The sequence below is a fragment of the Clupea harengus genome, chromosome 10, assembly GCF_900700415.2.
Source record: "Clupea harengus chromosome 10, Ch_v2.0.2, whole genome shotgun sequence".
Taxonomy (NCBI): Eukaryota; Metazoa; Chordata; class Actinopteri; order Clupeiformes; family Clupeidae; genus Clupea; species Clupea harengus.
Window position 1 is genome coordinate 24,576,090 of NC_045161.1, and position 26,460 is coordinate 24,602,549.

Genomic DNA, 26,460 nt, shown 5'->3' on the forward strand with positions numbered 1-26,460 from the left:
AAACCACAGAAATAGTTTAAATAGGTTTCTGCACTATGGAATAAACACAAGCAGCCTATTCAGCAGTGTATGTAGCTGTTTGTTTGGTTGTGAATTTGAGTGTATCCTCATGAAGCGTAAAGGACGTGTTCTGGGATGCGTGTAAGTCATCGAGTCCTTTTAGCGCGGTCACGTCTGGAGCCTTCCTCTTCCTCGCCGAAGATGACCAGCTGCCAGGGAGCCTTGGGTGAGAGGCCACACTGGACGCACACATCAAACACACAAACATGTCTTTCGGCACGGCGGCGAGGTTACCTTCACGGCGCAGTAGTCAAAGAAGCCCGTCTCGGAGAATATGGCCACTAAGATCATCTGAAAGAGAAAGAGGACATGAAATCATAACATCCTTTCAAAAGCAAGCTGTGCTCTACTACTGTAAGGGTTTATCAGGGACGCTGTAGAAGTGGGCCAAATAGGGAGCTTGTGATATCCTTAACTAGCCGTTTACAGGTTCTCTGGGGGGTACTTAGTCATCAGGGCATTTGTCTGAAAATAAATAACACAAAGCCCGACGAACGATGAATATTCAGAATGACATCTAGAAATAGGACGGAAGAGAAATCAAAAACTCTCTGAAAAAAAATTCCTAATTAATTAAATAAAAGCCCTGTGTCCTCTTTTATTCTGAGTTTTATCATGTTTCACAAATCACACTGCCTGTTTAACGCCCGGGAGTTCATCCCTGATGGGCCGCAGCTTCATGCTCCCTGTATCAACAGCCAATCTGAGCCAGGAAAGTTGAAATTTCATCCATTTTTCAAATCATATTTATAAATCTCATTCTCGTTTGGATCAGCGAATGCATGGTGAATTGTTGAACGCGAAGCGTTGGCTTTCATTCTGCTCCGCTTGGCTTTCATTTCTCTCTCGTAACTACTTTTAGCATGTAGTCATCGCCACTTTGCATCAGGAGTGATTGGACGGGCGCGTTGCCATGGAGACAGGCTTTGAACACATCAGGACCTTGAAGAGATCGTCTCTTGCAGTAAGACATGAGAGGATGGGGCTTTGGTGGAGCGGTGTGTGCTTGTTGCATTTCGGCATCGGGGGGGGGGGGGGGGGGGGGCACACACGAGTAAAACAATATCGCAGACCTTTTTTTCTCACTTATTTTTTTCTTTGAAAGCGAATGAGATTCGTTTCATGTAGGCGATGTTGAGGATGTTGAGGCCCTGACAGCGCACTTCACAGGAAAGCATATATTTGTCGTAGAAAGCGCACCAGAAAGAGAGATTTCACTCACCATCCCGAACAACAGAGCCAGGGTCTCGTAGTCGATCCACTCCACCACCGTCGACAGACTGGGCCTCTGGGGGCCAGAGAGAGAAGCAGAGAGCGAGACCACCAGTAAATATCACTCCGTCCTGATAGTCTCCAAGTCATTACCAGCCAACTTGCTCTGAACCCACCAGATAGTGCAGCAGGGACTGAAGTTTCGCTCATTACTCATACCAGTCTTGTTCTTAGTTTAATGGTCTATTAGCTTCCTTAAGGGTGTCAGTGAGTTTCAAATGTCTGACTGGCCACCGGTTCAGCTAAAACATTCTGCTGTGCTCGAGATTAATCATTAATCATGGAACATTTCCTCTGGCTCAAGTGCACTGGAGGAAAGAAGTTGTTGTTGTTTCAAATCTTTTTTATTGTTTATCCTTGCATTAAATGCGATGTGACCAACGCTGTTGAACTGATTGTGTCACCTCAACCCCCCACCCTCAACCAACACACACACACACACACACACACACACACACACACACACACACACACACACTCTCTCTCCATCTTGTGTGTGCTTAATCGCATTCTCCAGGCAGTCAAGTAAAATAAGCCTGCTCTCCACGGCCTTAATGATGAAGCATAAATGCCTTTCTCTCTCTCACTCTCTTTCATGCACTCCTAACTATTGAGACATAATGGCTATCTTGGCTCCCATGGCTAATTGATAAGTCTCTGGAGCTCATCGCTTGCAATAAAGAGTGGAGTCATTATCGGCGAGAAACAGAGGAGCGGGAGAGGAGCGGGAGCCTTACATTTCCAATGAAGGCCAGGGCCGCCAGGGCAGACAGGGATCCCAGCATGGCCGCCAGAGTCCGATGGACGATCTGAAGAAAGAGAACAGCAGCACTGTTACCATCACTGGAGAAAGAGAACAGCACTGTTACCATCAGCGGAGAAGATAAACCCACTGCTGGAACAACTACTGCCTTACATGTGCGTTAACTACTGCGAATACAACGGCAGTCTATGGAAACATATCTGGAGTGCATCCAGCAGCCTAAATAGCTTTTGTTTTCAGGGTGAATTTGCTGGCCGACAACGTAGTTGTGGGTGACACCACTCAATGAGGCAGGTACTATCCATTGAAATGCATGATATTTTAACAACACTGTTACCAACACTGGAAAAGATCGACAACGTACTCTTTTAAATGACTGCATTACATGTACATTACCTTTGTGTTTATGCTTACTACAGTACCACAAGGGTTAACTCACTGACTGACAACATGGTGACATCCCCCTCCTACATAGACAGGTACCACTCACACTCTTACTCTTTACTTAGTTCTCCAAATGAATACCAACACAACCAGACAACACAAGGCCTCCCTTGATGCAGAACTTGGAAAAAAACCTTCTGGCCCAATGTTTACTCTTTCACCTGCAGCAGATGTTTTTATCTAAAGAACCTTGTGGTGCCCTGAAGGCTTGTAGTGCATATCAGCACTGGCGCTCCAAGGCAATTTGACCCTTAACCCTAGCAATCGCGAGCGCTACGCTCCACCAGTTTAGGTACTGGAAAGCTTGATGAATTATGCACAGGGAGGGAAATGGAGTTCAGACACATACAGTATCTCTATACCATCCACTCACAGAGGACTTTGCCTGCCAGTCGTACACCACCTCACATCACGTCGCTGCAACTATTGTGTTCCACTGACAAGGTGCACTGATTCACAGACTCAGAGGAAGCCACAGAGGAGTCTGTGTGATGCAGTCTTTGCTGGGGACTTGAGAGGCCCTTTTACTGTAAGTGGTTCTATGGCTGAGTCAGAGCGTGCGCTTCCCCAGGGAGAAATGACAGCCTTCATCAAAAAAGAGAAAAAAAGACAGAAAAAAAAGAAAAAGAAATAAAGAATTGAAACAAAACAAAACAAAAAAATGTCCTGGGCTGAGCAAAAAACCTGCTTCTTTCAAAGATATGATTAGGAGCGAGCCCCATTGTGGAGTGAAATCACCATAATTAGCAGCTAGCGGTGCGGGCGCCTCCTCGCAGAGCCGATCTCATTGTTCCAGAAAGTTTGGGGTTCTGCTCGCTATCGTCACCCACCTCTCCGAGACAAAGTGTCGGAGGAACAGAGCACCCCCGGGGGCTCAGCATGCGCACATGTTCCCTCTGATGAAACGCGTTGACCCGGGACAGCACTGTCAGGCAGACACGGCGTCGGCAGCCACCTCTGCCAACACTATTGCCATCTCCTGGAGTCGGGGGGGGGGGACACACCTTTCTGCTTTATTTAGAAGTAGGTGATAGAGGCACGGGCTCATTACCAGATACGGCAATCACAGAGAGGTGCTTGAAAGGGGAGGAGAGGAGAGACAAGGAGAGAGGAGAGGAGAGGAGAGGGAGGTGGTGTTGCTGCGAATGGGCCGCTAGAAAACGAATGTAACCCTCCTGAGGCACCACTCATCTGAGTCTCCCTGTCATTTCCCGCCAGTGAAGGTAACAATTTGGGTAATACTGTGATTGTGAGGTACATCCGTCCTGCCCCGGGTCCTTCACAGAGCCATGTTCAAAACACAATTCATTAAAGCACAACGGGGCTTAGGTTGTAGTCTATTTAGGATTTCTTTGTGTGTTAAAATTGTATTCTTGAATAAACACTCTAGTTTATATGTGATGATACCAATTTTATACCAATTTTATTGCAAAAGAGCCCTTTGCATAGAAATAGATTCTACTATATTCTACTCTGTCTCTGTCACAATTCAAATGGTCTTTTCTTTTTTTTTCAAATGCCTTTTCTAGAAAATGGCAAAGTCTTACAATCACAATCTCACAACCAGATGTCTGGGTGCACACATTCCAGGGGGGGCACACACAATATTATCTCGAGCCAAAAGCGCCCTGTGGGTATATAAGCACATATCTGAATAAGAGTTTGGACCGTCTGCATGGCACAGAGGCCGTTTGGTGTGAGATCATGTGAACCTGGGCCAGCCTGGGCCCACGGGCGCCAAGAGTTCTGGCCGGCACGGCCACGATCACAGGTTGTCCCCCGCTGGTGCCTGTCCTGTGGCCAAACCGACTCACTCCGCTGCCGCATGTTTAATGGATAGGTCCTCTGGCCATTTGAATTGCAAATGGCAGTGAACCTATTTATGACATTCAGAAGAGTCAATTTAAAGAACACTGTGCACCGCGGCAGACAAGTGCGTGTCAGACGTTCTCACACCGGGACGAGAGAAAAAGAGCTGCTCACTCTGAGAGCTGGTCTAACACTCCCTTAGCACTCATTAGCACCTGCGAGCCCTGATAACCCGTCCCTTAAACAGCATTAGCACTGGAACAGATGGACCGCTCTCCCAAACCAACCCAATCATCCTTAGGATGAGAGAACAGCGCAGTGGGGAGAAACGCTAAGCCACTGTTCCAGAGTAGATTATATGATCTGACACATTTAAGAGGTAGGGAGGCCTGATGCTTGTTATTTCCTTTGAAATATTTGAAAGCAGGGAGCGGGTAGTTTCCATGCACAGTACCCCGGGTGAGTTTCGCTAAACCCGCTCCGCTGGGGCGGCCCGAGGAGAAAGCACATCATCCTACGGTCATGTATGATGCAGGACTCATGAAACATTGAACGCGGTGGAGAAACACGCCTGCAAGCCCCGGTGCTTCCCCGCCATCTTTATTTCATGGAAACAAAAAAATAAATAAATAAAAGAAGTGAAGAACTAGGTCACCGACTGCACTCTGCAAGGGGGTAGCGTTTTTGGGGTGGAGGGGTTGGAGGCTTCGCCTGACCGCTATGCCAAGGAGGCCTCCGGAGCCCAAAGGAGATGCTTGCTTAGGAAGACATGAAAAAAAGACGGGGCAAAGCTGCAGGATTAAGGCAAGAGGGCAATTAGTGGAGTCAGGGTCTTAAACAGAAAATCAATCCCATCGGGCAGGGAAAGAGCATGATGTCTGACCAGGAATAAAAATTCCGGTATTTAACTGTAACTATGTATTCACGTCCTGTTCATTGTATCCTGTTCAACACTTACATGTAGATAAAAGGACTGTGAGTGCAATGCTATCATTCTAGTTCGGTCTCATCCGGGCACAAAGACAATGGTAGACAGATAGATAGAGAGAACAAATGTGTATCCACGTGATATGTATGTGTATGTGTGTGTGTGTGTAGTTATGTCTGTGTCAGTGTGAGTGTGAGTGTGTGTGTGTGTGTGTGTGTGTGTGTGTGTGTGTGTAGGTATGTGTGTGTGTACATTGAAAAGAGAAAAGGTAAAGACTTCCATTGTTCTTTCCAATTTGACACAGAGAGAGTTTTGTGCACCAAAACTAGAGCATGTGAAAACTTTCAGCCCGTCAGCCTCCATGTTCCTTTACAATGGCCTAATTATGATCTACGGGACTGTACCACATCTCACGTTTTCCCCGAAGAACAAACAGGAATAATTAGAACGAGGAGTACCCCATGGTTCTGGGTTCTCCAGGCGTCAGATAATAGTACATTGTTGTCACACAGGAGCTTTTTGAAAAGTAGCAAATAAAGAGGCCGTTCCAAAACTGCGAAAAGAAAATCTCAAGGTTTTCCTTTTCACTTGAGCATCCACCAGGGGTATACATCCTTGAAAAGAGGATCTACTCTTCCGCAGTCACAAAGGATGTACCGCTAATTAGGCAAGCCTGCAATTAAAAGCTTCAGGAAGATGTTGTTTGTAGCACAGTCTTACAGTACTGTCTGTAAGACTAGGCGGTCTGTTTGTATACTTCCATTCACAGTTGGTCCTTTCTTTAATTTTCCAATGCAGGACAGCTATTTCTCCATTTCTGGAAAGAATATTGAAGGATTGATTATCCCTCTGTTCCTTTCTTGATGTAGCCTAACAGCCTGGGCTACACTGAAATTCTTCTTTGTGTCAGGCTGTCTCTTTGCACTGAAAAAAAAAAAAATATTCTCAGACCTTTGATGGAGAAGGACACACCTGGGCTTTTAATATAATTACATGAAATTCAGCTCTGGGCAGCTAAATGGAAGGGGCACTGAATTATACCCCGTGGAGCTACACATGGGGAGAGAGGGATGGAGAGAGGAGGGGTGAAAATAACAAAAAGAAAGAAATTAGTATTGGTTTGGAACTCAACCTTCCGGTTCAGCACAAGACCTTTTCATCATTCTCAGCTCGGTGGTAATGCATCGCCGTGACACAGAAAGCTCTTGAGAGCGCGGCCGCGTCTTAGGCAGGAAGGACGTGTCTGACTGACCATGGCTGTGCCGCTGAGAAGCATGCAGGCAAAGCCTCTGCACAGAGTTGAGGGGAGCGGGAGTCTCTCCTCTGACCTCTAGTGGTGAAGAGGAGACAGTGCCTCTAAGCATTTAGAACCAGACTTTTTTTCCCCACTGTGTGAACCCCAAATTCATCTGCTATTTTACGCTGACATGAATGCAGAGGACATCTGGCATTCAAACAGAGAGCATCTGACAGCGGCACTTAAAGTGATTCTCCTAAAAGTGATTCTCACTCAGTTCTCTGTGCTTAGTGAAGGTGCCTCTTGGTGTTTAGAGGGCTCAGCTTAGCTTGCAGTTTCATCCAATATGTCAATAACGCCTCGTTTCCTCTAAAGCCAGACGAATAGAGGCGGCTTCAACCCAAGGAATCAGCTCAACTGCGTGAAGAGGGAACTTTTACCCATTGAGATCTGGGGTTATAAATAGCCCCGGTTTATCATTGGCCAATGGCGTGGCCGTTAGTGTAAACCCACACAACTCCGCTGTGAGAATACAAACACGTGGGCGGAAGAGATAAATAATAGCGCTCCGCAAATAGCACAGGCTCAGATGAGTCCTTTCTGTGAGTAAATAACACACACATCTGTAAACACAGGGCTAGGTCACAACACCGTGAAGAACAAACAGCTGTGGTCTGTGATACTGGGTGAAGGATGTTGGAAAGAGGGGGGGGGGGGGCACCTTACCTCGAAGATGATGAGTACGTAGACCCCAGCCAGGATGACGCCAGCGATGAGCACCTGCGTTTCCACGGTAGCGTAGAGGTACTGGTGAGTCATGGAGAGGGGCACCACCTGGGTGTCCAGCAGAGATGCCTGCACTGTGATGAGGACAGGGGAGCTGGGAGAGAAAGGAACATGAAGATAGAAAGAAAAATAAACAAACAAACAAACAAAAAAGAAAAAGAAAGAAAGAAAAACAATCAATGACGAAAGGGAAAAGAAAAAGAACGAGAGAAAAAGAAAGAAAGAAAGAAAGAAGGAAGGAATGAATGAAAAACAGAGGGAGTGAGCCTGTAATCACATTTCTGCTCCACTCCAGTGCCAGCGGATATTGGCCTGGGGACAGAGGGCCGGAGCGCTGTGGCCCCTCAGTCATTACGGGCGGAGCTCTGATTTACATCTTTTAATATCGGCCGGGGACCTGAGCCCACCCACGCTATTTAAAGCAGGAGACACTCATCTGTCAGTTGCAGTAAATCAGGAGAGATGTGGATGCGGATCAACACCCAGCGCCTCCTCCTTCCCAACACCACCTCCTCCCCAGCACCTCCTCCTCCCCACATAGAGGTCAGTCTGTAGTCTTAACTGGCACCATTCCATCTGCACTGAGCTTTTCCACATGAGAGGGTGTTAGGAATATTCCCAGAAGTGTGGATGGGGATTAGGCATGACAGCTTTCTCCCAACGAACCTCTGACCGCCGGCATCCCCCTCACACCGCTCCCCAGGACACCAAACTAACCGACAGAATGTTCCGGTTCATGCCAGGCCTCCAACGGGCATCGGAATTAGAATAACTCAGTCAGGTCCGTTAAACAGCGGAAGCCTGCGAACTTTAATGGAATGGGAAACATTATTCCCCTTCATTTCTCTGGGTGTTAAGATGACAGTGTGATGAGAGTAATAAGATTCCCCATTAAAAAAAAAAAAAAAAAACTCCCATCATAACTCATTAAGTTTATATCTGCGGTAAGACGGAGCAGTTGGCCCGTGGCAGTTAATGTCTGCTGGACCCACAGAGAAGGGAAAGAGACAGAGACATCAAAGCGTTTCCTTTTAATACACTCCATAGCGCTTTGCCCAGTGCGATCGGAGCAGATCGGGGGGGACGTACCTGCTCAGCATCTCAAATGTTCTGGTCCGAACGATCTGATCGCTCCGCTCAGAGTGCAGAGGGATGCTCCAATTATAGAGGACCTGTGGGAGAGTTTGGGCTGATTGAATGGAAAGCAATGGGGGCTCCATCTTGCTGGGGAGATTCACTTACTTCAAATTGCACACAGTCAGGTTAGAACTGGAGAAAAGTTCACATTCTGTTCCAATTACATAATCTGTACAGTTTTCACCAAATATTACCATCCAATTAGCATCCAAATAGCATCCAATGCAGACATCACCACTGCTGGCAATGTATTTCTACATACGCTCAATACAGTCATCTGTGTGAAACAATGTAGACCAGGGAACACTAAATGTGGTTTTGTGCGGGTGACAGTTTGTGGTCAGTTGGTGTTATGTCCAAAAGGTCACTGACCTGCTGACCACGCCTCCTGCGAGATCCCGCCTCCTCTATCTGTGACACTTGAATGAGGATGGATTCCTCGGCGGGGATATCTACAGACCCCCCCAGGAAGGGCCCTGCCACCTGCAGCTTCAGCTGGGCGTTGCCACGGAAATCCGTCAGGTTCATAGCTGTTAGAAGCCAAAGCTTAAGCAAAACAACTTCAGGCGCTTTGGTGCAGTTTTGTACTAATCATCTGTCCTCCATTTAGGTGTCTTTTTTTAGGGGGAAAGTTTTACGAGGGTGATGGATGGCTGGCAAATCTTTTAAAAGTGACTGCGTGTGTTTTAAAATGTGATTACCTGGCGTAAAATAATTCAAATAGGTGCTAAGCACACGTATCTCAGAATAATACAATGTATGTGGTGATATTAGATGAATTTTGCATTGGATAAACATGATGACACAACCCCAAGCAGCATCTGCCTCTAGGACAGGGGCAGCCCTTCTGGTTCTATGCCAGATCATGGCCAGATTGAGCCCGATTGCGCCAGATCATGGCCAGATTGAGCCCGATTCAGACTCTAGTTAACTGGGACATTGCCTCCTTCAAGCACCTGTGCTGTAGTGTTGGCAGTGCTCCCTTTCTAGCACTTGTTTTATGCTGAATAAGACCGCTAGGAATTAGACCAAGGATACAGAAGCTCTCGGTGGATGAAACGGCCAGCATTCCCCAGGGGGTGTCATGATCTGGATACATGCTGAACAACAGCTGCAAACACAAGGAGAAGAGAAGAGATCTGGAGAGTCATGCACAGCCAACCCACGCAGGATTTCAAATTTCATTTTAAGCATTGTCTTCATTTTGTCTTCATATACAGCAGCTTTATGAGCAGATAATTAATATCTTTATTTCGACTTGATATGCATAAGCTTTGTGTATATGTTGTGACTGTATGCAGCCTTGTGTGATATACAGATATATATATACATATATAAACAGATATCTCAAATTCAAGATACTGTACTCTATTTCAAAAGTACAGTATTAGGAGGAAGGACTTACTGAACTCAAGACAACAATGACGAAGATAATGAAGGTTTTTGCAGCACTCAAGCCGTTTCTGTGAAAGAGAGACTGAATTTGTCATTCTGGAAGGTTATGTATCGGGATTTCCACATATATGGTATCAGCATGTTGGAGAAAAGGAGGAAAACATAATTTATGTACAGATCAGGAACCATCCAGTCATTACCAATGACAGCAAAATGTATGACCACGGTCTTAATGACAATTAAAGTAAACAAGAAGCAAGTGACATTAAAAATGCGCAGCAAAAGTTACTCTTGCAGCCATTGTCCTGTGGTACATTAATCATGTGCCAAAATGTTACTGTCACATATGACACACTGCCTGCCTCTCTTCCACGCTCGCAGTGTGACTTTCCAAAATGGCCTTGTCAAACACCATTTCCAAGCACAAACATCTTCACACACACACACACACTGCTCCATGTGTGTGCTCTCTCTCTCTCTCTCACACACAAGCAGCTCCAGTCAGATTTATACCAGGCGCTATTGAGAATATGCTGCAATTAAAAACGTTTTTTTTTTTTTAGACTGTGTATTCTTTGTTTCTCTCTTCCTATCTTCCCTTCCTCTCTCTCATTCCCCCTTTTATCTCTTAATCTTCTTCTCTCTCCCTCACTTACTCTCTCTCTCTCTTTCTCTCTCTCCTTCTCTCTCTCTCTGTCTAGCCTTCTTTATCTCTCTAGACTGTCTTTCCCTTCTGCCTCTATCTTTCACACTTTCCCACTTTCACTCTCTCTCACTCACACACACACACTCGCACACGCACAAGCACACGCACACGCACACGCACACACACACACACACACACACACACACACACGCACGCACACACACCCACACTTTCTCACTATCTCAGTCGACCGAGACAAGTGTGGACACATCCCATCCCATCAGACTCTGAAGCAGACAGTGAAGCTGAGAGGCGCTGGCGGGTACCGGATGTTGCTGGACAGCTTGAAGCTGAGGTGGATGTTGTCCAGCAGGTCGCTCTTCTCTGAGGACCAAGAGCGGGTGAGGCCAGCGGACGCCTCGTCGGCCAGGCGGGCCTTCCTCTCTGCCTCGGTGGAGCTGCCGTCCAGTGATGACTCCCCGCCGCTGGGGAAGCCGGGGTCGCGCACGGTCATGTAGGAGATGCTGCAGACAACCAGACAGGACACGTCACGCTCCTCATCACGGGTAAATGTCACGGGCAGATAACAGGGGGGTGGTGGTATTTTGCACTGGTACTCGGGGGCCATTGTTGGCAAATACGCCCCAAATAAGCCATCAGTGGAAACGTGGAAGACATAGGTCATGAGGACGGATCACATCACGTATGGCACACATGATTAGATATTAGGATATATGATAGAACTATATAACTATACATTGTAACATTTGAGATATATAATATTGGCTTAAACACTTCAATACGAACAGACATCAGTGCTGCAGGCAGACAAAAAATGTTAATTGGGTAATAAAGAGCGTTCAGTCCACATAACAAGCTTAGCGGTTCAAGATTAAACTAAATTAATTTCTTTTCATGCTTCTCATCCTAACAAAATGAGATGTTAAAACATTCTTTTAATTATGTCAGCTTGTTATGGCTATTTATTTTAGTTTTACTCGGATACAAAAAAAAAGGTAACCACAACAAACACCCAACATCAAGTTCCTTAGAGAAAACACAGCAACATCCCCCCTTCTCAGTGCCAAGCCAAGACTGATAAACATGATGCCACACCAAACGCCCAGTAGTTCTCCTTCTCCGTGGCTGTAACAGGAAGTAATAATGCCAACATGATAAAGTACAGGATTACACCAAAGACTCAATCCACATACCTGTGAGCCCCAAAAAATCCTTCTGACCCCCCTGTCAGATTGTGTTGACATTGCATAATACCAGCATATAATTCCATTCTGCCATTTAGAGGTCGAACATTCTTACATTTAAAAAAAGACTTGCAAGGTACCTGAGGACATGGGTGAACGTGGCCTCAGCAGACAGACCCCACTGAGCATTTGAACATGGCTGCATTGGATAATGCTTTTAATTAACACAGAGAATAAGGTTAGTATCTCTGTTCTAAAAGCAAAGACAAGTTTCTTCTTTTCTAAGAAGCAGGACTCCTCTCAATGTTTGAGTTTGAGGGTACAGCACAGTATTCCCGCTCCTAAAACTACATTCCTCTGGACTGAGGCTGATGATGTCATCCAGAGGCTCTCTCTGTGTGTGTGTGTGTGTTTTTTATGCATATTTAGATTCTTCACACATCTAGTGCGAGGCCACACTCAAAGACAGTAACAGGATGAGCCTACAGCGGTCGGTGTGGATGAGCTCTTGACCCTGATGCAAAGGTGTGTTTGGTTTAATTAAAGGTCGCCAGGAGATGGAGTCCTCTTATAGCCTGCGTTAAACAGAGCCCTCTACTTTCCCACTAAAACACATTATCCTCTGCTCCAATGGAGAGACAGAACCTCCACTGGAGTGAAGGTCAGTCTTTTCCCATTACTGAATGTTAAAACATGCAAGTCTGGCTATGCTCTGCTTGTCTGTACTCAGTTAAAAGCCTTCCAGCATTTTTTTTTTCTCTCTCGCTCTTTTTTTGAAAACAGGAGAAAACATGTGAAGGGGACTTTTTAAGAGAGGTTGAGGACCTGGGGTTCTTATTATGGAGGAACTCAGTCACTTCCACAAAATGTCCTGTGAAATTCTTTTTTTTTTTTGGTGTAGGACTGCCAGTCCAGTATACAAATTAAATGTGCATTATTTCATGAATTCCCGTTATTTCAAGGTCAGAAACAACTCCAAAGTGTAACCTTTTAGTATTTTAATTCCGTGTTATTCTGTGGTGGATGAAAAAGCCCAGTCTTGACCTGAATTTGATTAACCTTGACAAATAGGAAAACATTTCACCGGGGAATTCATATAAAATTATTGTTCATGTCCGCTATGTCGCATACTACATGTTAGAGAAAAGGTTTGTCATTCATTAATGTTAGATTCAACCACTCCTACAAAGTGTGCATAGAGACTAATGAGCATAACATACCTATCGTCCTGAGAGAACTTCAGCAGTGGAGACCTCTCTGTGTGGTTGGCCTGGTTCGTCTTTCCTCTAAGGAAGTTGACAACGCTGTAGTTCTGACTGAAAGGGTGAAAAAAACAAAAACAGAACCAATGAGATCAGGTCACAAAGGCCTTGATTCCTTTTGTGACAACTGAAGGTTGAGGTTTTAGTCGACGAATGCCTGTCCTTCTTCATATTGCTCCACCAAGCAATGCTCTTGAACATAGGCTGTAGTTTCTGGCTTATTTTTCACTCTTATTTAGCATTATTTGCTTCTTCTCATCCACCTCCTACGTGGATTTACCTGTAAAAACAACAGCCCCCAAGAGTCAACTGACTGTGGAATGTATCGAGCCCTGAAGGAGCATGGATTCAGTGAAACCACACAAGATCCATTATTGCATCTGCTGCCATTAAGGGGAAGAGGTGCCTTCTGCCCCTGACTCATTCAAACCTAATTGAGCAGAGCCAAAGAAAAGCCTGCCCAGTATCCCCCTCACCCCAAGACGCCGGTGTGTGAGTGAGAGTCTCCTCTCCTAACAGCACTCTGATTTCACTACCCCACAGGATACAGTCACCCTGCACTCTGCATTTGGAATGCCGACACCAGTACCCTACGCCATCCGGCACATCCATTCTGAAATCAACATGCAAACAAAATGTAAAAGGACCGATGCCTGTACTTGTGCATTCATCCACCTCGCCTCGCCTGCCTGTTGGCCTCATGGAGGCTGGCGGCGGAGGGGAGGGGAGGGGAGGTCAGGGGAAGGAGGGGTGCCGTGGAGGTAGAGGAGCGGCTGGTGACACGACTCTCCCTCGGGAATCATTAGAGCGCTTTCTGTTTGGACAGACACTCTTGACATGCCCCCAGGTGTACAGATGTAGCACGCCTGTTCCCATATCTCCGCTCCCGTCTCCGTAGCAGCAGAAGCGGCAGAGAGCAGCGCTCTGACTCTCTTGAGCTATTCCTGTCCTCCGCACCACGCACTGATGAAATGAAAGTCTGACCCGGGGATTACAAATGCAGACAATAAGGCACTCAGAAAATAAAACAGCAGCAGCAGCAGCAGCAGCAGCAGCAGCAGCAGCAGCCCAACACAGGTGCTGTACAGGAAGCAGTGATGTTCCCACAACAAGACATGGCGGACTCACGCTGAGCTCCATCATGTCAGCATGATTATAGTGCATACATGGACTGTTCGTGCTTTTTTTAATGCACGTATTAAGCATGTTATCCTCCGGTCCCTGACTCTGAAAATAAATTAAATTCAGCCTGATCCACACAAGAGGTGATGCATGCGATATGGGGGGACTGAATAGAAGGCTTAACACACCACGGGACTGTAGGCCTGAACATCCTTTCAGTAGTGTGTAAAATTGGCGAGTGCGTTTTGCTCTCCAAGACAGCAGCAGCCAGAGCCTGGGCCCCATCTCCGTCCAGACTCAGCTGTTCTCTGCCGAGGAGCACCAGCGTCTCTAGAGACTTACGGAGAGCTCACTGAGGAGGTACACGCCCGGCTCCTGGCTCTCCCCCCACTGCGTCTTTAAAAGAAGCAGCCTCAAGAAAGCCTTACTGCTTACTGCTGAGGTTAAGCTTTTGTTCTGCTGGGGAAAATGTTCAAAAAGGCTGATGGTGCAAACCGCTAACAAGTTAATGAGCGCTTTACAGTTTCTCTAATGATGCCTCTTCGGCCTTAGAATTACGGCTCATGCCGGACCAGAACATACCCACTTTATGCATCACAATCAATTAGTGCTTAATTTTATGACCTTCTAATAAACGTAAAAAAAAAAAAATGAGTCATCTTTTCTGACAGGCCATTAAAACTGCTCATTTTACCTGAATAGGGAAGAGAACCGACTGAATAACTCGCCATCATATGGTGCTCATTGTTAAAGACACAATTGGCAATCAGTTAGTTACCAAGTGATTTTCTGAGGGTAATAGAAAAAGACATGTGCCATAGTACCGAAAGAGACAGAAGCCCCACAGACATTCAGACTCATTTGCTTTGTAAGTACTGTGCAGGTCCAAACTCAGACTTGGTTGCTTTGTAAGTACTGTACAGGTCCAAACTCAGACTTGGTTGCTTTGTAAGTACTGTGCAGGTCCAAACTTAGACTCGGTTGCTTTGTAAGTACATGCGCAGGTCCAAACTTAGACTCGGTTGCCTAAGCGCCGCTAGCAGAGATACCCATAAAAGATAATGAACAGCCCATTATGTGGAGCAACGCCCAACTTGAAATGAGCTTTCAGAAGCCCATACACAAGTTATTGTCTTAGGCAGCTAATCGACTGCAGTTCTCGTCTGGCCATCCATTTTTCCGTAGGCTAGTCAATACATAACTCTTCTACAGTCATGCTGAGTCTGTCAGATCAGAACTGTCAGTTTCTTCCACAGCTTCTAATATTGTAAGTAACGATTTTCCCCACAGAAGAAAAAAATCATAAATTGGTCTTTGATATCTTTTGGGATAGTATCATTATATTCACCAATCAAATAGCATGACAAAACTCAGAAAAAATCACAATGAAACTATAATGTAATTTCCCTCAGAATCAAAGGTGCCCGCATCAACCCATCCTGGCAGAGGCACTCAGAGCTGTAATTAGGTGAGAGCGGAAGCGGAGAAAGTTCATCTCCCTAACCTCCACAGTCACAGACATCTTTATTTACATGAACCGAACCAATAAAGTTCAAACTGCAAATTACATTAGCTCTTCAGCGAAAACTGGATGGAGTACTCGACAGCTCGGAGAGAGCAGCGGAGTGGGTCTGAGCTGATGTCAGGAGACGTGCACTAGATTATGACTTGGCTGCAGTCTGTGGACACAACTAAGGGTGGAATTACTCTAAACACAGAGGCAGCTAATTAGCGGAGTAGCTCTTGGCTAATCTGCTGATCCTCAGGTTTGCAGAACCTCCGCTAACAGCCGGAACAAATGAAAGCTGGAATAACTCAACCGGCCAGCCGAGGTGTGTGTGTGTGTGTGTGTGTGTGTGTCATCATGTAGGTTCTTTAAGTAAGTTTTTTTCTCCACACCAAAGTATTTCTTATCTTCACACTTCATAGATGGTGCCTCCTACCATCAAAACATTGTAGAAAAGTTGATGAGTAATACAAAAGTGTTATAACATTCTCTGTCCTCCTCAGCCCAACAATTAATGAACCATTAACAGATAACCTCAAAATCTGCCCTTTGTCCTCTAATTGTTACATCAGTGAATCTCGGCCTAAATTCAGTGTGGCAGACAGCTCTCAGGGTGGCACATAGTATAAACACAATGCCGTAACACACAGCTTCCTGGGCCCGACGAAGCATTTGGGGCAAGAAAGGGGATTAGACAGGGTGTTTAAGGGACTGTAATCCCCCCTCAAGACTGTTGGTACAACTGAGAGGCCATTTGCCGTATTCGCTGCTATAACAATGGAGAGAGGGCCTTCCCCTTCTCTTACGAATGCAGTCCAGATGTGAGGCTAATGCCTGGAGGACGTCTTGAGACTTAGTTGGACGATGTTCAACAACGCTAAGGCAGAGGCATGCCGCACATCGGCAGTGGAATACTAGCCGACAATAGGGAGCTGGCCAGAAGCCGCAGAAACATCCAGACGATTCCAGCCAGTAGAGATATAGAGGGGAATGAGTGTAGGCAGCGGCTGGGAGAGACTATCCGAGGGCTGGAGTAAGAGAGAGAGGAATCTTCCCAGGGGGTAAGGAGAGAGGATCATGTTTTTCATTCATGACTGATTCTGATTTCATCACGTGCCTGTTTGCCGTTCAGCCGCAAAATTCCACCCTTCTAAGCTTTGTGGCGTCGTCACAACCATAGGCCTGAGATTAGGACCACGCATAGACTCCCACACACAACTGTACACACACACACCCACAGAGAGAGAGAGAGAGAGAAAGAAAGAAAGAGTGAGAAAAACAGAGAGAGGGAGAGAATCATTCATCCGTCTCTCTCTTTCCCAAAAATACAGAAAGGAATAGACACATTTTACACAGGTAACGACACACACACACTCACACTCACACACACACACACACACTCACACTATTCAGGGGCATTTTTATTCCAAACCCTCTTTTCATTCATTTACATTTACATTTAGTCATTTAGCAGACGCTTTTGTCCAAAGCGACGTACAAGGGAGAGAATAGTCAAGCTACGAGCAATTCATGGTTTTCACGTGACGTCAGAATGACCAGCTGAAGGGCAAAAAACACATTCCACACCTGTCTAACACTAGCCTGGATGCCAGACGAATTTAGCCACGCCCACAAATTATTTGGTCGGGAAGTTCGGTCTGGTGTCGCTCCGTTGGGGAGAAATTATCTCCTCACAAAAATCTGTGAGGAGATATAGACCAATCAAATTGTCAGGGCGGGCTTTATACGATGATGGACAGATGATCAACCCTAACGTAATCAACCACGTCACCAAAGAGCTTTTGGGGTGAATTCGTTTTCAACAAACATGGCTGCCGTTGGAGAGCTGAAATGTGGAAATTCGAGTCTGTTTTAGAAGACATTGACAGCACATTCATTTTGAAAGAGGAACAGAGAAACGCGATCAAGGCATTTGTCGATCGAAAATATGTTTTTGCCGTCCTTCCTACGGGATCCGGTAAAAGTTTAATGTATCAGCTGGCCCCATGGTCTACGTTATGGTCATACTACGTTGCTCTGATTGGTTGTAGGCCTATCCAATTGAGCGAAGAGGCCTTTTTTTTCCTAGTTCGGTTGAAACACGCCCCTTAATCACAGCCCAACGGAGCGGTCTCAGACTCATATTCTGACTAGAATTATGAGTATGACATCGTCAGGCTAGTCTAACACTGGAGTTTATACAGGAACCGACCACCTTTCATTCAATATCATTTAATGTCTCCGCTTTAACATTGTCTGACTTAGGTAGTAAAATGCTAGACAGTTGTTGCTCGGTTGGCTGTTCAAATCGGCTAGGAGACAAGCCCGGATTTTGTTTTTATCGCATTTAAAACCCGCCCACGTTGCTGCCAGTGGATTGTAGACGTCTTCTGGGTCAATTTTTCTCGGACACACAGTAAAGCAGCCATACTTTTGGGGCTGGCAATAAAAGCAGTCACCCTGTTCTGGTCGCCTCATTTATCAGAATAACTACCTAAAACGGGAATAGATCAAGTAATAAAGTCAAGAAACAAAGCATCAACACAATTCAAATTGGATTACCCGGTTTCTTCTCTAAGATTGCGACAAGTACCTAAGCAAGTAGGCTAGGCTAGTGTATTTTGTCATCCAACTGGTAATACTACAACTACAATCCAGTAGAAAATATATGGGAAGATAATTTAAGTTGTCATTCGCCAGACGAGGTGTTCGTACTTGTTTAAACCAGAAAATTGTGTCAAATGATAAAGAACAGCGTTGGGTAGGCTAAAGGCTGCTAGCTAACAGCAGGTAGCTCGTAGCTAACAGCAGGTAGTTCGTAGCTAACAGCAGGTAGCTCGCAGCTAACAACAGGTAGCTCGTAGCTAACAGCAGGTATCTCGCTAGCTGGTAGCTAGCTATTAAATGGCACTCATCTTTGCTCTGATTATGAAGATGTTTTTTGTTTTCACCTTCCAGACGACAGCGTTGTGAACCCATCCACTTCTGAAAATTAAATAACTATCTGTGCTTTTGTAGGCTTTCAGTTTTTGAGATGTGTAGGGGGACGGATTTTCTATTAGATAGATGTAAATATCTCCACACTGGAGCTCTGGCAGGGACTTCGTCGAGGTTAAAGAAATAAAAATGTCAGTGGGTGCAGTACATGGATCAAACATTTTATTTCTTTCTAAATATCTCTGTCTGGCTATAGTGGTATGGTCTGTTGTTGATGGCGATCGTAGTTGAGTAGGCGGCACTGCTCGAAGTTGTCCACTGTTTAACGCTGTTTCGCTGTTCTTTTTGCCCGTCAGCTACCTATTGTAGTCACGTGACTGAAAACTATGAATAATGACCCATGACCCAGAAATGAAGACAACTGTTGGTAAATAACATGAATAACAGAGCCTCTAATCCAAAACATTCCAATTTTTCCCTCTTATCCATATGTACATGCACACACACACACACACACACACACACACACTCACACAAGCACACGCGCACGCACACACACCCACGCACATGCACATGCACATGGACACATGTGCATATATATACACACACACTCACCCACACATTCCTTTCCACTAGTACGACCCTCGGAAACGTGAAGTCACACGTGAGGCCAAATCCTCTTTGAGGTGTTCGTGAACAGCTTTTTTATGCTTTAAAGCCCTAACGATAGGGACCCAGCAACTCCCAAACATCCAGCCTAAAGGCTTCCCTAGGCCCAACACCAACACAGCCCCAATGTACCAATGTGGCCATCAGTTCGCTTTGGCTGTAAAACAGATTGAAATTATCGGCTACCAAATTTCAATTTTACTCAGTTTTATTAATTTACATAACATCATCATCAATTGTCATTGGCCAGTTTACAAGGCCTGAACCCCCTGGAATTGGTGCCAAGGTAAAACTCACTTTAAATGGGAAGAAACCTAGAGCCGAAGTGAGCTCTTCAGGTGAGGACAGTGGTAGATAGCTGATTTCACATGCATAAGAAGCTGCACAAAGGGACATTGTATCTGAAGGACTTTGTTAACAGTGGACAGTCTGTGCATAAATCCCCGTAACGGTGTTGAGACAGCTCACTTACCTTTCCTCCTGATGGGCATTGGCGTAGATGGCACAGTGCCCCGATGGCATTGCCGCTGCTTGCAGAAGCTTCTGGGTCTCCCTACGGTCAGAGAAGCCCTCCAACAGACGCAGCTCGTCAAAGTTCTCCACCATGGCCTCAGACTTCCTGTGCCCGACACGTCCCTGCTGACCCTGAGCTCCGACTTGAGACATCTCGGTCTCCAGGTTGGGCTTGTTCTCCAGATACATCTTAAGCCAGACGATTGGCCCAAGAGGAGGCTGTGGGTCTGAATGAGATGGAGCAGTCAAATGATCAGTGTCTCATCCGCCCATACTGCTAGCTTGGCTGTGCTAGCCTTAATCGCACAAACTCTGTTGCCACCCAGAAATAATATGAAGTAAAGTAGTAAAGGTCAGGTATTTAGCAATCGTTTTTGTCCAGAGCGACATACAGTACAACACCCACAGTAGTACCACCCATAGTAGCACTGAAAAGTTCAAACTATCAAACTTCTACTATTTAGTTAGCTAGTATGCTCTTTTGAATTCGAATCAAATCAGTTTAGCTTCTTGATAACTAATCAAAGTATTTAAAAGTATGCACAGAGTTCATTCAAGTGTGGCTGTAGGAATAAGATGGCCGTAGGACCGTAAGACACAGGAAAAAGAACATCCCATGTTGTGGAAACCACAGACGTTCTCCTACAGCGCTAACGTACCCTGATATTCCACACAAAAGCTAATGCCAGAAAACATTTGGCTATGGTCAACCACAGATCCATAAACTGCTTTCTAGAAGGGTGTCTTCAGTGTGCCTGTGGATAAGCATCACAGAAAACTGGGTCATCTTACCCATTGCTTTCAATTAATAGAGTTTATACTGCTTAATATAACATAGCATCCATAATCTGCTGTAACTCCACAAGATAATTGACTCAGACAGCATGGACATAAATATGATATGAATCTTAATGGCAAATGATAGAAATAGGCTATCATCTAACTACAGCATAGATCAGGATCAGCAAGGTGCTGCCAGCTGAACTTGGCAGAGCTTTGACTGCCTAAAAAAAAGAGAGATCTTGAACTAACCCTCCTAGCAGTCATTTCAATTTGAAATTAGTTTCTGGCATCATTACAGAACACTTCAATGTTACATGAATTATTAAACTAATAAGCTCGAGAAAGTACTGCATAATGTGGGAATTACCATGGAACGAAAAGAGAAAACCTGCACCTTTACACACAGCAGTAATGTAGTTTGTGTCAGTATTTTGATGTGAACCACTGCCATTACTTCAAATTAATTTTGGACTAGACCTAATGTCTAATATGTGCTACTACATTTCTGTAACTAAAAAAATCTATATAAGAAGACAACACTGAAGACATTAGGAAAATAACACCGCTATACTCACTAAGGCTAACTGTGTAACTGTATATCGCCATTTTCACTCCATCTAACTGATTATATGCTAGCAAAGTCACACACTTCAGGGATGCTTGCAGCGCTGGACGTCTCTTCATCCGCGGACAGGCCTTCAGGCGTCTGTTTGACAGGTTCATTTCCTGTGTTACTCTCATCCTTGGGGGGAGCCATCGCAATTAAGTACGGAAAACTCTTTGGGTGTTCACCCCTTGACCTCCCAACACGCACACACAGGGAGACACAGATGGTGGAATGGAGAGCTAGCAAGGGTTTTAATGGCCCACGGGCATTAAGGATGAGTGAGAGGAACCGAGTCTGGGTCTTTTGTATCTGTTCCACATTCCTAAGTTTGCTCATTTAAAAGTTTGTTTTATCAGTCCATCCAGTCCATTACAATTTGTTCAAATTAGCCCATTCTACTCTACCCTTCTAATACATCTGTATCCATACAAATCTATGACTTTCCGGAGGTGGAATAATTTTGTAATATGTACGTGATCTGATAATGAACGCAGCAGTGATTATCATTTTTATTAATCCTCCATGCATTATCTCTGCAAAGTAAAGAATGTGGCAAATGAATGAGTTTCCTATGCCTAAAGCTTTGTTTTCGAGCTATCTATACATCGCTGAAGTGATTAATTTGTCATCGTTATGAATTTCATTTCTAGAACTGAAGAAATCTCCCTGCGTATCTCAGTTACAGAAAGTGGAGTAAAGGTGCCATGATCATAATTAGAATCGATCTCTACTCTCTTCCTGTTGAAAATCCCTGGTTTCCCTTCCAGATTTGAAAGCCGTCCAGTGTGTGTGTGATGGTTTGTCATGCTTATTTCACGAAAAAAAAAGTCTACCAGTGAATACCACCATACCGTCATGTTTGCATTGTTGGTCTACGTAGAACTCAGCTGAGAGATCAAAGCCTACACGTGTATTATGTCACCGGGTCACGGCCAGCTCGTGAGAGGTCGTTGATTCACGTGAGAGTCGAAGGCGCGCGGTATAATTAACCCTTCTCTCTTTCGGCGTGTTGAAAAGATTGTGGGTAGAACGGGCGTGATTGTAGCCGGGGGGGGGCTGAGGGGAGTCAAATACAATGTCAAAAGCGACCAGCTGATTTGCCATACGCTGGCAATCACTTGACGTAAACACAGAAGGCACAGTTCACATCCAAGGAGGTCCTCGAGCTTTTCTCTCATGAGATGGCGGTAAAATTCACGCTCAAACCAGGGGTCAATCCATCAACAAGTAGCCTATCAATCAACTACAACATATTATCACTGTCACTGAAGTTTACTAAGAATAAATCTTCTAATAGACAGACCAAACAAGGCCCTCCAACAAAAACTGGGCATAATGATACAGACATTGGAAGCAGTGCTGAGGAAAATTCCGATCTACTGTAAGCTTAATCACAGTATAAATAGCACCCTCTGGTGAAAGTCTGTACAAGTAATTAATAAGGGGTTAGTCTCTCTCTCTCTCTCTCTCTCTCTCTCTCTCTCACACACACTCAGTCACTCACTCACTCACTCACACACACACACACACACACACACACACACACACACACACACACACACACACATCTATCTTATCTATGACCAATTGCTTGGATTTGTTTATGCAGTCTACAGGGCTCTTTGTTGTTTTACAACCCTGCAGGCATGTTTGGTGTGAAATAATATTTTCTGCTGTGAAAAAATATTTATGTTTCGGTGTTCATCATATTAACCATATATTTCAAGAGAGAAACACAGAATACAAGTTATGTCATATGCACAGTAATCACTTTATGTTATACATTTCCATATGTACTGGACATGGTTACTGTATAAAACGGTCATGTTACCGTCATGTTACTGTTTACGAATGTATGTGCTAAGCTTGTAAAGGTTCTTGTGGTAAGTGTATTGGTGCATTGGTGCATGCAATCATAAGGATTTCAACCATTAGTAGACTGTGATAGTAGAGCAGCAGGTCTTTATTTGATTTCAGGTTAGCGCTGTTGAAAGGCAATCTTTTGTCCCAATGTGTGTGTTTGTGTGTGTGTTTGTGTGTATCTGTGTGTGTATGTGTGTGTGTGTGTGTGTGTGTGTGTGTGTGTGTGTGCCTGTATGTCTGTTCTTTTCTCCTTAAAAAAACCTCTTCCGTCCATTGCAAGCGTCTAAGCGTGTGTAAAGATCCTTTTAATCTGCTGTTTGAACAGAGAGGGTTTATGTCTGAGGGATGAATGAAGCCACTGAAGCAGAGAAAAGCTCTGCAGCAGCCTCTCTGCCTCTCCTCCTACTCATGCTAGCGCCCCGCCATTAGGAGAGGTGTGCACACTCAAGGCACAGGCTCCCTCGAAGATGGGCGACATTTTATGAGGAGAATCAATTTCTTACGAGCACCTTGCTCGTATTCACTTTCAAATGAATTTGGTACGGGTCTGTGTGCACAGAAGGTTTGGATTGCTGGTAAATAACTTTGCTTTTCTTCCTGATCCCACAACAAAATCTGAACACATGGGATGACTTAACAGTCGGGCTTATTACTGAAGCGGTTTTAAGCTGTAATGCCCAAAAGACTGAACACAGAAAGCATTCATACGGTCACCATTTGCGACTGTAAATCCTTCTTTCCTTCTCACACTCACTGCAGAGAAACTCCAGGCTGGAAACTCTTAACCATCCAATGTATTACAAATATTTTCGTTACTTTTAATCTCAACCGAAAAAACTATTTTAAATACTGCATTGGACACGAAATTACTAAAAAGATGAAAAGCTAAATGACATGTCCCCATATGCCTTTCAGAATTCATTGAATTTTGTGTTATTAACTTGAAAAAAAAAGATCTCACTATCTTACTTTTCCCACGATAATATTCAAATCATGTACATGGCATGCATGTAGATTACTTGAATGTCATCTCGCCTGAAATGTTCTTGCAATAAAGAACATTGTTCATGTTAGTACTTGTCTTAATTTTTTTGTCTCTGCTTTTAGAAATAGGATCCATCACTCACTCACGACTTTTGAAAACTTTTGTTTTTTGTTTTTATTGCGCTAGTAAAATACAGCCTTTGAATATGAATATGAAACGCAGCCATGGGAAAAATTCTGAAATCAGCTAAACTGCCAAACAAAAACAAAGGATCATTTACCTTTTCAAAGATGAAGATGCTGGTCAGAGTGACGAAAATGACGACAAAGATGATGATGATGACGATAGTGATGATGGTGATGATGATGATGATGATAAAAGGATCAAGACAATAGTGGTTGTACAGATGTAATATGCTGAACTGTAACTGTCCAGACTACAAGATTCCAGCATGAAGGAGGGACCGTTTAGGTGGTTGCTCAGTGAGCCTCAGAGAAGCGGAAGTTGGTCTGCTCTGCCGGGGACGAGGAGAGTAGAGAGAAGGAAGCGGTCCTCTCCTGACGGTGCTGGAACAGAGAAAGATCCTGGTGGCTGGTTGCCAGTGATGACAGTCACTGATCAGGGGACCCCTTTGTGACAGTGACAGCCTAGAGGTGGAACCCAGAGACCTCCCCAAAATCAACGCAATGCAAGCACACCACAGGTCACTCACACTGGAGAGCACACACTCACACACATCCACACTCACATACACACACACCCACATAAACACAGAACACACCCCCTTCACTCTGACACACTGTACAAACCCCACCTCACAAGCACTGCCGTGGTGTCTTGATAAGCCTTTGTTCTGTAACAGTGTGTCTGTGGAGGGGAGGGGAGAGAGAGATGGAGGGAGGAGAGAGAGAGATGGAGGGAGGGTAGAGAGAGATGGAGGGAGATGGAGGGAGGGGAGGGCTAGAGAGAGATGGAGGGAAGGGGAGGGAGGGGAGCTAGGCTCAGTGTGGTTACAGGATTGAACTGCAGGAGAGTGCAGGCTCTGCTCTCCGCCCCACTGGCTACAACTAAAACTCGGTGTTGGGTTGTGGGCCGTGCGGTAAAGTTTCCTCTGGCATCTGCACCCCCCTCCCCCCCCCCCCCCCCCCCCCCCCCCCCCCCCCCGCCCTTAAATCCACTTCCTCCCAGCCCTCTAACTCATGTTTAGCATGATGGGCCTTTCAGTAGGTTTACAAAGTGAAAGGAAACTAAGACAAGCGGCTTTGCAATGAAAAGATAACATGTTGCCCATTACCATGGGCTGGACTTGAACTTTGACACATCATAGAGAGGGGCAGGGGTCACAGAGGACACACAGGTTAATCAGTCATTTTTCTAAGACATTCCTTGAACACAAGCCAGCAACACCTCCATTTTGCCCAGTGTCTGGTTCACACAAGGCAGGTGGAAATAATGGATTGTGATCAAATCCTTCGGTGGTGGGTCCAGCTCTAGAGCTGCAGACATGGGGCTTTAGAGTGACAGAAATGACAAATGACCAGGAACCAGATTCTGCATTTGAACTGACGTTCTTCCCAGCCTCTTAAAGGCTATGGAGTTCAAAGGGTTAAAGTCCATGGCCAGGGACCTTCATCAAAGGAACAGTCCAGAATCCCCTACACAATGAGGCAGTGACAATGCTGGGGGCAGCCTGGCCTTTAGTTGTCTTGCCCTTTAATCCCTTAGCACCTCTCCACACCCCAAAAATCTGGGTACTTATCCTGTCTCGATCTGCCGTGACCCCTCGACCCTGAACGCATGCTTAGTTAACCAAACAGATTCATCAGGTCAGCTGCTTTTGTTCCCACAACTGAAGCTTCAAGGCCGCGCAGGTACGGGGTGTAACAGACCTATTTTCATGGACAAAACTCATGCTGTGCTGCAGCCTGCATTCATTTATTACGAAACCAAGTAACACTGCAATGTCTTTTCATCCACAAAAATTACAAACGCGCACAAGCATTGTGTTCATGATATACTGACAAAAACACACACGAAAAGAAACAAAATGGATGATTCATGTCGTGCACTGAAAGAACGTGCTCTCTTCAATATTTTGTGGACACAATGCTAACACGTTTGGTATTTTATAGTAAATTAGTGCATTTGGTTGCACAGAATGTGTTGAAATAAGGTCTGTTACATTTGGCGCCACATACGTAGGTGGGTTGTCACATATGTGACCTGGGTGACAACCTCCAGAGACGTTCTCTAGTTGTAATGTATTTACAAACATGAAGCCTGCTTTGACCACAGCTACTGTGAGGTTAACAAGGCGGATTACCAGTCAGTGACAGATGTCTGTTGGGCACCAGTCAAGGGGACTCTCCAAAAGTTGCCTCAACTTTATATAACTTCAGTAAGACAATGATAAGTAGGGGTGGCCTTATGTCTAGACCAAACCTCAAATCTGATTTTATTCAAGATTTTCCTTAGGTTTGAGGCTGACCTTCAAGTCCATTGATAGTCACATAATGCAAGGTACAATCAT

General features: G+C 45.1%; 1 protein-coding gene across 1 annotated transcript in view; it reads right to left on the reverse strand.

Moving 5' to 3' along the window:
- oca2 (oculocutaneous albinism II) overlaps nt 1–24,645 on the reverse strand; it is an 80,496-nt gene extending 55,851 nt beyond the window's left edge. Inside the window, exons 1-12 of the mRNA XM_031574519.2 lie at nt 24,211–24,645; nt 19,652–19,919; nt 12,903–12,998; nt 10,804–11,001; nt 9,842–9,899; nt 9,475–9,547; nt 8,809–8,966; nt 8,389–8,471; nt 7,240–7,393; nt 2,070–2,141; nt 1,283–1,348; nt 295–351 (exon numbers count right to left, since the gene is read on the reverse strand). Of these exons, the coding sequence (XP_031430379.1) occupies nt 295–351; nt 1,283–1,348; nt 2,070–2,141; nt 7,240–7,393; nt 8,389–8,471; nt 8,809–8,966; nt 9,475–9,547; nt 9,842–9,899; nt 10,804–11,001; nt 12,903–12,998; nt 19,652–19,881 (1,245 nt within the window). The 5' untranslated portion in view covers nt 19,882–19,919; nt 24,211–24,645. The remainder of the gene's footprint in view (nt 1–294; nt 352–1,282; nt 1,349–2,069; nt 2,142–7,239; nt 7,394–8,388; nt 8,472–8,808; nt 8,967–9,474; nt 9,548–9,841; nt 9,900–10,803; nt 11,002–12,902; nt 12,999–19,651; nt 19,920–24,210) is intronic.
- Between the last annotated feature and the right edge of the window lie 1,815 nt (nt 24,646–26,460).